Source organism: Quercus lobata, chromosome 12 (genome assembly GCF_001633185.2).
Source record: "Quercus lobata isolate SW786 chromosome 12, ValleyOak3.0 Primary Assembly, whole genome shotgun sequence".
Lineage (NCBI taxonomy): Eukaryota > Viridiplantae > Streptophyta > Magnoliopsida > Fagales > Fagaceae > Quercus > Quercus lobata.
In genome coordinates, this window is record NC_044915.1 from 18,921,614 (window position 1) to 18,932,526 (window position 10,913).

General features: G+C 36.9%; 2 protein-coding genes across 7 annotated transcripts; one reads left to right on the forward strand and one right to left on the reverse strand.

Annotated features, from left to right (window-relative positions):
- The first annotated feature begins 226 nt into the window (after window positions 1-226).
- Window positions 227-3,246, forward strand: LOC115970876 (pentatricopeptide repeat-containing protein At4g02750-like). The gene has a single exon (XM_031090497.1). The coding sequence runs from the start codon at window positions 227-229 to the stop codon at window positions 1,817-1,819; it is 1,593 nt and encodes a 530-aa protein (XP_030946357.1). The 3' UTR covers window positions 1,820-3,246.
- A 1,023-nt stretch (window positions 3,247-4,269) lies between these two features.
- On the reverse strand, window positions 4,270-8,706 carry LOC115972390 (uncharacterized protein At1g01500-like). 6 transcript variants are annotated; one of them, XM_031092668.1, is made up of 4 exons: window positions 8,301-8,706; window positions 7,935-8,032; window positions 6,267-7,074; window positions 4,270-4,997 (listed from the first exon to the last, which is right to left on the reverse strand). In XM_031092668.1, the coding sequence occupies exons 3-4, from the start codon at window positions 6,918-6,920 to the stop codon at window positions 4,770-4,772; spliced, it is 882 nt and encodes a 293-aa protein (XP_030948528.1). In that variant the 5' UTR covers window positions 6,921-7,074; window positions 7,935-8,032; window positions 8,301-8,706; the 3' UTR covers window positions 4,270-4,769. The 6 variants fall into 6 exon arrangements, with proteins under 6 accessions (XP_030948528.1, XP_030948527.1, XP_030948526.1 ...); XM_031092667.1 differs by having other exon boundaries at window positions 7,935-8,072; XM_031092666.1 differs by lacking the exon at window positions 8,301-8,706 and adding an exon at window positions 8,153-8,238 and having other exon boundaries at window positions 7,935-8,072.
- Between the last annotated feature and the right edge of the window lie 2,207 nt (window positions 8,707-10,913).

A 10,913-nucleotide genomic window follows, 5' to 3' on the forward strand; every position in this document is an offset into this window, starting at 1 on the left:
ATTACTTTCACTATATTCTAATCACAACATATAGGTCAACAATATTATTGTAAAATTTTATCACTGAAAAGGAAATTTAAGGAATAGCACTTAAATAGTATTTAAGTTTTCCCATACTCATTAGTACTAAATTCAGTTTTTTTTTTTTTTTTTTCTTAAAAAAATTTTGCCGTGTGTGCTTTTGTAATAAAGGACCTCATATTGGCCACAAATAATAATGCAAGATATGCGCAGGTTAGACAAAGTCCTTATTACATATTCTCGCCACATATGCACTCTTTCAACGCCCAATCTCAATTCCATGATTAACACTTACTTTCAACAAAATTGCATTAACCATGCACGTAAACTGTTTGATCAAAACCCCTCGTCCCGAAACGTCGTCTCTTGGAACACAATGATCAATGGTTATGTTAAGAACCACCAAATGCAACATGCCCACGACTTGTTCGATGAAATGCCCATGAAAGACGTGGTTTCTTGGAACACCATGCTATCAGGTTTTCACAAGACTAAAAATCCAGAAGCAGTGTATTTATGCCTTGTACAAATGAGAAGGGTTGGTTTTAGACCCAATGAGTATACTCTATCTATAGTGATTAGTGCATTTTTGGACTCAGTGTTCAATGTCTTAGTCTCACAAATTCATGCTCATGCCGTCTGTTTGGCGCTTAATATGAGTGTTTTTGTTGGGTCTGCATTGATGAGAGGATACGCAAATGTGGGGAATCAGGTGGGTTTATGTAGAGTGTTTGAGGATATTTTGGTAAAAGATGTCACATCGTGGAATGCATTGGTTTCCGGTTATATGGAATTGGGTTGCATGGTTGAGGCTCAGGGAGTCTTTGATGCGATGCCTGAGAGGAATATAGTCTCTTGGACTAGTTTGGTAAATGGGTACATTTGCAATAAGAGGATAAATGAAGCTCGGTCTGTTTTTAATAAAATGAGTGAAAGGAATGTGTTTTCATGGACTGTAATGATTAGTGGCTATGTGCAAAATCAGAAATTTATGGATGCATTAGAACTTTTTATCTGGATGTTGAAATCAGGGTGTCAGCCTAATCATTTTACTTTTTCAAGTGTGTTAGATGCATGTGCTGGGTGTTCTTCTCTTATCATGGGACAGCAAGTTCATTCTAGCATTTTAAAGTCTGGAGTACCGGGTGATGACATCTTGTCAACCTCAGTGGTTGATATGTATGCAAAATGCGGGGACATTGAAGCGGCATTTAGCTTTTTTGAGTCCATGCCAAATAAGAATTTGGTGTCATGGAATTCAATAATAGGAGGTTTTGCTAGGCATGGATTAGCAATAAGAGCATTGGAGGAGTTTGAAAGAATGATAAAGTTTGGTGTTAGGCCTGATGAAATTACATTTGTCAACGTGTTATCAGCATGTGGGCATGGAGGGTTGATTGCAGAAGGTGAAAAGTACTTCAACTCCATGGTTGAGTACACAATAAAAGCAGGAGTGGAGCATTATGCTTGCATGGTAGATCTCTATGGGAGAGCGGGTAAGCTCGAGAAAGCAGAGAAATTTATCAAAGAAATGCCTTTTGAGCCTGATGTTGTCGTATGGGGTGCATTGCTTGGTGCATGTGGGTTGCATTCAAACTTGGAACTTGGTCAGGTTGCTGCAGAGAGGATTTGCAAATTGAAAAACAATCATCCTGCAGTGTACTCAATGCTTTCAAAGATTCAAGGTGAAAAGGAAGAATGGAGCAGTGTAATTGAGTTCAGGGAAATGATGAAAGAGAGGCATGTTAAAAAGCAGAAGGCAAGTAGTTGGGTTGAGTCTCCTTTTGGTGACAGATGACAAAATGACAGAAATGTTTCTAGTAAAGTCATCTTTGCTACCAAATTATTCAACCAAAGATCTTTCCACACAACAAAATCTTTTAAAATGATGTCTTCTTCAACAAGAAATGAATTTTCAACATGCATCACAAGGGATAAGAATTTTTCTTTATGAAGTTGCTCAACAAGATACCAAGTGCAAAGATGGTTGATGTCTCAGTTACATCTACTGCAGCAGAAACCCTATGATCTGATGAAAAATTAAAATAAATTAGGATAGAGTCAACAGACGGAGCATAAAATAGAACACAAATTGTGGGATAGAGGATTTGTATTTCCCAAAACGATGAATGGTGCAAGTCTTTGGCAAAATTTGGGTACATATCTCTAATGAAAGTGAAATGATGAGCTTGGATCAACTTATTATTGACTGAACTCTAAATGGCAGAAAAGTTATTACGCAGTTACATCCAAGTGGTTGGACTATAATTCTTTGTTATTAATAGTAAAGTGGCATTGCTGCATTCGTGGGTGGCCGTGGGCTGGCTGCTTGCTGTATGCTTGGGCTGTTGTCAGTGGAATGCAGCGATGGCTTGCAGCATGCATGAGTAACCATGGAGTGTTGCCAGCAGCAAGCACGCATGGCTTGCTGCACGCGTGGGTAGCCATGGCTTAGTGCCAGCAGGCTATGCCGTAGATCAAGAACTGACCAACAAAGATGTCATAGTTAAAGAAGCATGTGAGAAGATTAAGGCCACTAAATAAAGAATGAACTGGATCTACTACTTCAAGCACCGAGAGGAGTTTGCAGTAGGGGACATGGTGTATTTCAAGTTGCAGCCTTATATACAACTCTCAGTGGCAGTTAGAAGCATCATCATGTCGTCTGCTAGATATGTTGGTACATTCAAGATTTTGCATAGGGTTGGGCCAATGGCTAAGTTGGATTTGCCTGTTGATGCACACATTCTCCCCATATTCCATGTCTAGCTTCTTAAAAAAAATTGGAAAACACTATCAGTTCCAACAACCTTTACCAGCCGTAGGTGCCGATGAAGGAACATGAATGCCCTGGCCTATGGTTGATTGGTTGTTCTCAACCACAGAACTTGTAGTAGGAAACAAGTAGTCTTGATTCTCTGGCAAGGGTTGTCCCCTGCTGATGCTACCTGGGAAGAACAAGTCCTCATTCAACAACAATTCTTGATTTTCTGCTTAAGGACAAGTATAGGTCTCCCAGGGGAGGGGAGATATAACAGTTCAAGTGGCAGGATATTTGGGTTACATTATCATTTATTTTAATAATGGTTAGCTAGTTGAGAGATAAGCTCCTTAGTTTTAGTTAGTTGAATCGGTAGTGGTTTGTTAGTTATGTAACATATGTTCCTACTTTGTAATAGTTTAACTACTCCAGAAATAAATGAGATCATTGCACTCTGTTATACACGAGTATTTTGGAGGACATGGCTCCCTTGATCTAGTCATAAATTTCCTTGTTTCTGTTTTGCTGCAGAAAGAGTTCACCATAGGGAATGATAAAGGTCCTGGGACAAAGTTACTATTTACCAATTAAATAAGCTAAAAATCATGTGTTTTGTTCTTCTCATAATTTTCAGGTTCGAAAGAAGTTTGTGAGAAACTTCCTTATTGTTCTTATTGTATGCAAGGATAATGTCTCACCCATGTTGCCCAATAACAAATCTCTTCACCTGGAATTGGAAGAGTCATTCCTAAGAATAATCTCTACACAGCCCCAGGAGCTGTTGCAGCAGTGCCTCAGCTTCTCAACCCAAAATGTTGAAGATTGCCCACACTTTTTCACAGCATTAAACACTGGGTTCTGCCATGAAGCTTGACCTCTGCAAGCAGACAACCTCTGTTAGAAAGGAGTACCGGTGTTTATGTTGTGGTTAAAAAATATTGTTTCACTTCACCATTTTGCTTCTGCCATTGCTGAGGTTTAGCCTTTTTCTATCAAATATTGTGCATACTAAATAGCATTTAGAGAGAACTTTGTGTGTGTTGTGCATATAAAACTGGATCTTTCCCACCTCTGCAACAGAAACAAGTCTGAATGCTTTTGAAATTCTTCCTGACATCATCCTATCTGCCCATATTTAGTGCTTATCTAATTATCTGAAAATAAGTTCCACTAGGAGAAGGCTATTGCCAACTGTGTCCTGGCTGCTTAGAATGCAATCTGATGCATTTCATTCCAACTGCCCATTTGGAAATTTGGAAGCCTGTCAGATACCTCTAGAAATGGCTTTTGAACCTGGTTAATTTTTACTATTGCGTTTGCAGTCTGATTACAATTACAAATGCATTCTTATTTGGAGTTAAATTTTGGTGAAACCATTCTCTGTAAGAGACTTTTTAATTTCCAGTGATTAAATATGACAAGTAATATTCGTCTTCATACAATGAAATGGGTTTTACATATGGAGAAATTATTTGGTATACCTGGTGTAAACAGTTCAAATTAGAATGATGACAATATAGTCCATCAAGAAAAAAACCAACAAAATAAGTAAGAACACAAATTATTCATGACCTGTAAAGGGGATCTACATTTCTTTCCGTTACTCAAAATTACACTGCTATCAACACCTTAGAAAACAAAAGAACTTCACAGATATAGAAGGCCACGCCAGACAACACTAGCTACATAAGGATCTCAACGCACTAACGTTCCCTACAAAATCAAGTGAGAGATGCTGAAAGATTTCCTGAATTTATGGTTGTACATTTGAAATAAATGAACCTTTTATATCAGATGCAAGGCTTAGCCCCAGCAGAAACCAAGAAAAGCTTGAACTCATACATTCCTTCACTTGATTGCAAAAGCCATAAGCCCCTCCATATTGTCAACTGGAACACGTCAGAAGTACCACTAAGTTCCCTTAATTTGTTTCATGGGGTGTTGAATGGACGGCATTAGGCTAGAAGGGAAACAGGGAAAGTGTGGATTACAGTGGTCGCCTTCTAAAGTTTCTGGTGGTGCCTTGGTATGTTCGAACCAGCAAGCCCACTCCAATTCCAATTCCAAGACAAACACTAAGGCCAATCCCGACACCCACTCTTACACCAGCATTGAACCATGTAATCTCTCCATCTTCACCTTCAAAATATGTTGATCCAAAGTAGGGGTTATTGTAGTATTCATTTTCTGGTTTGTGCTTCAGGAATTTTGACATCTGCAAAGTATAAATAAAATCAGGATGCTAGGTTATGGGAAGCAAAATTTAGTAGCAAAGTAAAATATGTGTAAACAAAAAAACATGGATGGTGAAGAAATATTTGTTAATAACCCAAAAAAATTATAAAGCATATGAGTCATGGGAAGTATTAACAACATGCCAAACTATGAAAATCATATGGATGAAAATTAATTAAATCCTAGCTACAATAACAATATCAATTATGATCACATTTGGACTATTGCACCCACTTGACCTTAATGTGCGATGCTGTTGACTTCAACCAATCAAGATAATTACAGAAATTGCATACTGGTCGTCAGTGTGAAGATTAAGTTCCTATAGGGATTAAAGCACTTTTTGCCTTCTTGAGAGTATTTTAGTATCATGAAGTAACTCAAAGAATGTCAAGAGGCAACAATATCTAAATAAGGGCATCTATTTGTAGATCAGCTGATATACTAATGAAATTCACAAATGAAAAGATGCTTTAGTAGATAGAGGAAGAACATCCATATCCATATAGATACGTTCTGTAATTATGTGAATACAATATAGTATGAACCAAAAGGTAAGTTCACCAGAGAGCTCCTACGACTCCATAGAACTTTGGGTTTAGCAGCATTTGACTCAACAAAGTAGGTGATCTCTTTATTAGTTTATGGCCACGTTTTAGCACTGGTGGTAGTGGAACTAAGGCAACAAAAGAGAAAATTATATATCTACAACATAAGCAAACTATAATATTTTACAGTGACTAAGTTCAAGGTGGTATGAAGTAATAAAAAGAATTTTTCTACTCTTTACAAGGCCAAGGTCATGTTGAGAACACCTCTTTACTAAATCAGAATGGCTGCACAAGTGTACATACGGGTTCCATGATTATTTCATATTCATATATGTATACAGTACATAGAAAACCATGAAAGACTGAAGAAATAGGATAAAAAATATTTTTATTATACGTCTCTTCCAAATTCTAATAGGTCACTAAAATAATGTCATATGAAACAAAAAGGGTAGCATTGTATTAGTTCTTAACTTCAAAACATTTTCCAGCACCTATCCTTCTGACCATTTAGGATAAGATTGTCTATGCCTTACAGGCATCCAATATTCTATGCAACAAACAAATAGAGTGAATATTTATGCAGCAAGCATGGGCAAGTTTAATGCAACACACACAAAAAATATGAACAGAACATCTAAAAGTCAGAAAAACAAATCCAAACTAAAATTTGAAGATTTAGATTAGCAAAGCAGTACATGCAAATTAAGCCTGTAAGGAACATCTTTTGGGTTTTCAGTCACCTCATATTCAGGTATCAAATCCAACATGCCCTTCCTCGTATGCCTTCTCCGATGACTAAGCTGCAAAGTCTTTGTTAAGATAATTGGAGTGCTCAAAAAGGACCCTGCAATGTAGACCTCAATTGTAGGTGAAGCCAAGTCTGGCCCCAGCATCAGCTTCTCCTTAAAGAAGCCAGTTTCCACGGTAGTATCTGATGCACAATCAATGCTCCATCCCTGGCCTTGATTATCTGATTCTCCAACAAAACCATTGTGATTACACAATTCTAAAACCCCTGATAACACAAGAACATCCTTATCAAAGACTTCAAACTTCACACTTCCTGTCATCCTGATACTATCAGTGCTCACAAATGTAGCTTCTTCAGACTTCTTATCTAATCGATCCCTTCTAAGAAGGGTTGACACCCCGTCAGAATATATGCTAGTTCTAACACCATTAACTTCAAGAAGCGTATCATGATCAAGTGGAATATGATTTAGTGTGAGGTACTCAGGAGAGGAATCACCAATCTTGCATTTGCTAAATCTAACATAAAAAACCCTCAAATCAAGCCAAGGTAATGATACCTTGATGCACGGTTGATAAGAAGAGTTCCTCATAACCATGTCCCTATTGTAAGCTGGCTAATTCAATTAGATGACTTGTAAGAATTCACCATTGCCGGAAGAGTTTAATCTTCAGTAAAAATTTTCCACTTTAATTGAGTTGATGAGTTGTGATAATTCAAAAAAAAATGCAATTCAGGCAAGGAAAGAAAACCTGCAGCCATATGAATGAAGTCAGACCATAGAAATTTACATGGCATAATTTGGACACAGCAAAACCAAAAACCCAGCTGATCAGTGTGCCCAAGAGAAAGGATTGGGGGTGTCAATCTATAATAAAAGAGATTAAGCCCAACTTCTCCTAAGAACCAAACTGAACAGAGGAATCTACATGAACAAAATAAATAGAAAAACACTTTCTATTTTATAATGGCAGAAATTCAGTTCAAAGAGACAGAACACCTCATAGAAGGAATAAATAAATAAATAAGAAGGAATGAGGATCTGTCTAAACTCTAAACTCAACTGGATATGAATCTTATCAAGATAGATGGCATTAACATGTTGCTCATGTAGGTGATAAATTACTAATTGTCCTAAAAGTTTTAGTTGTTAGAAAAAAGGATTTTGATACCATGATAAATTATAAATTGTCCCAAAATTTTAAGTGGTGAAGAAATAGTGAATTTCATCAAGTATTATTCTAACTGTAGGAATTGCGTACAGAAACAAAGGACAAATAATTAAGTAGAGGAAAGGCCAAAGCAACTAACAAACCAGAAACAGAAAGAAAAGATAAGGGTTAAGAAGACGAAAAATCCCAGAGAAAAGTCCAAGTATATAGCTTAAGCCCAACAAATGTTCATCGCAAAATTAAAAGCTGAAGAAAATAGTCTTTCAAAACTTATTCAAACCAAGCTGAGCAGGGAAAAAAAAAAAAGAAAAAAAAAAAGCAAAATCACATCAAAATAAACTTAAAACATATAATTTCAGAAAAAAGAAAAAAAATAACCAGACAGGGAACAATTTAAATAATAACTTACATGTAAAAAAAAAAAAAAACCATTATATTACCTTCAAAGAAACGAAGAATCGCCACCAGAGCAATAGCTTAAACACTATAGAAAGAACTTGTGTATCTCCTTTTATTTGGTATTGCTGAAATTGCAAGTCTGTGAAGATGAAAACAGACTAAGAATAGAATACAGCCATCTGATTAGAGAGTAACAAAACTTTAGCACAAAAAAACAAAGTAACGGAACAAAAACCACAGATTTTAATAAAATTGTCACCTGGCTGTAAACGACAAATAACTCACGTCATGTATACTACCATGCAGAAAAAAACATTACACTCTCTCTCTTTTCTCTCAGAAATTACCATGGAATCATGCAAAACCAAAACCGTATATTCAATAACAAAAAAAAAAAAAAATCTCACCTCATATAATATATTACACTTGACAGTTACAAGCTCTCTTTGCAGCCTCTAGATTGAATAAAGAAGAATAATCGAATATGAGCCTCTAGTCTGAGAATTGACCCTCCAATACTACAAAAACAGAGCTTTCGATCTTCTATAGAAGAATCGTGGCCATGCAAAGTACAACTTGTCAAATCGCAAACAATAAACGACACAAGTCCCTGTATTTGACAAACAAAATTGGGATGTCTTTGATTTGCTTTAATTCACAATCGATCAATTCAAAAAATGAGAACAACCCAAGTCCTCAATTTTCACGAACAATAACGGGTTATCTTGTACTTGATTCGTTTTATTATTTCTTTTTGTTGGATTAGCAAGTATTACTGGTCCATATGTAGACTAGGGTCACTCAGTATTTGGTATTCTTCAGATCTTATCCAGTAAAGGAACACGCAGGTTCACAAGATCGGCATATTTGAAAAGGATGGGCAAGCGTTATATTACACATTAAAGATTTATTATGAATTTATGAGATAATAGCCTCTCTCTCTCTCTCTCGTATTCTTCAGATCTTATCCAGTAAAGGAACACGCACGTTCACAAGATCGGCATATTTGAAAAGGATGGGCAAGCGTTATATTACACATTAAAGATTTATTATGAATTTATGAGATAATAGCCTCTCTCTCTCTCTCTCTCTCTCTCTCTCTCTCTCTACAGATTAACGAGGTTAATATATATGGTACAAGGCTACAGGCAACTTGTGACACTCACACAACAACTTCATAGCTTGTATCCATAAACAAATAAATAAATAAACCCTTCATATCTTGTTTTTTCTTTTTTTTATTATAAATCATTACTTGTTTCATTACTCTGTTAAATTGTTGTAAGGACACGATTTTTAACGGCCCAAGAATGACGTTGGGCTCGTATGTAAAGGACCCTAACAATATGATTTATAGAGAATGGGCTTGAAAGGCATGACCTTGGGCACAAGAGAGCGGTTTAGTCGTAGTTTCTACGGGAGCTTATGTATGGACGGACTTGGCTTGACTAGCTAAGCCCTCCATTAGTACGGGTTGTAGGACTTAAGTCCTCAGACAGTGTCCGAGGAGCCTTGTATCCTTCCTTTTCTCCTTTTTGTAGGGATCTTCCCTCCTCCTGGGGGGTCGGGGGGTCCCTTTTTCCTTTGCTTTCTCTCCCTTTTATACTAGTGCTCACTTCCCCTTTTAGTGTCCACGTGTAAGTTTTACTTTCTGGGGTGCAGACCTATCCTGTCAACCCATACCTAGAGTGGTTGGGGGTCGTTGGAAAAGTATAAGGGCGTGGTTTGGAGTATGAGCTTGTCAGATGCAGGGCTCTGTATTACTATGTCGGCGGTTTTCTCCCTTGTCCTGCCCCTGTACCAAGTTTGCCCTATTCTCCATGAGTTTTGTGAGGTGCTGAGCATAAGATCGTCCTCGGCCATGTCCTTGTGCCCTTTTTGGGCTTTCATTATGCGTTCTCGCCAATAGCTCTCCTCGGCTTAGGCCTTAGGCCTAAACGTAGAATGGGCCTGGACCGCGAATTATCAGGCCCCACAATTGTGATTGGTATAACTTTATTTTGATATAACCCCAAGATTAACATCATTACTTTTAATATAATCTCACTACTAACATCACCTCAATAATTTTGGAAAAAATATTATGAACTTTGTGTCACTAGGTCTCCTAAAAAAAGGCATTAATATTATTAAGCTCAATTGTGTACATGTTAGTTGTTACATGGGATGTGATGATATTTTTTTTTCGATAATTCGATAGTTGAGGGTGGAGGATTGAACCCTGACTATTTCTATTGGATTGAGCTACGAAGTGATTGAGTCTTGATACCTAGGATGATATTTTTGGATTTCAGACAACTGAAAGCAATAATCCTTTAACCAAACTAAAGGTTTGGTCACCTTCAAACTTCAAAGGTTCTTTCTTAAAACCTATCCAACCTTCAACCACTCTGACTTGGCCAAGAATTATTTTATGGTATTAGGAAAAACCGAGAAAGTATTTATGCGTATTGTGACTACAGCTTTACAATGTTACAAAAATTTTGTACCAACTTATGGAAAGAAAAGATCTCATTTTGTTGACGCGGGTTAATGCGACTCTAAAATCATTCATGTTGTATGAGTCTTAGCTTGGTATGTTGTATGAGTCTTCACAAATTAAAAGTATCTCATCCATTTAAGGGGAAACAAATTACTATCATCCTCTGTCTATCAAGATAGTAGAATATGTTACATAGAACTTCATCTAAAAGAAAAGAATGGGAAGTTGGTACTTTAGTTACTCAGCTAAATCATGTTCAACTAGTTATGCATCCTGATCTCTCTCAAAAATCTTCAACCACTATATTGCCTATATTGCTCCTCAAGCTTTTGTAATATCATTCAACAAATTCCATTGGTGCACACTGCACAGTACACACTACACACTACACATTGTAGGCTAATGAAAAATGAAAGTCATTCAAGCTTGATGTCAGTGACAAGTGACAAAGAATGTTATGGAAGTTAGATTCATTAGGTAGTCTACCATATCACAAGCCGTATCAACTTTAATTGTCACAGATCTGTGGTTTATAAAT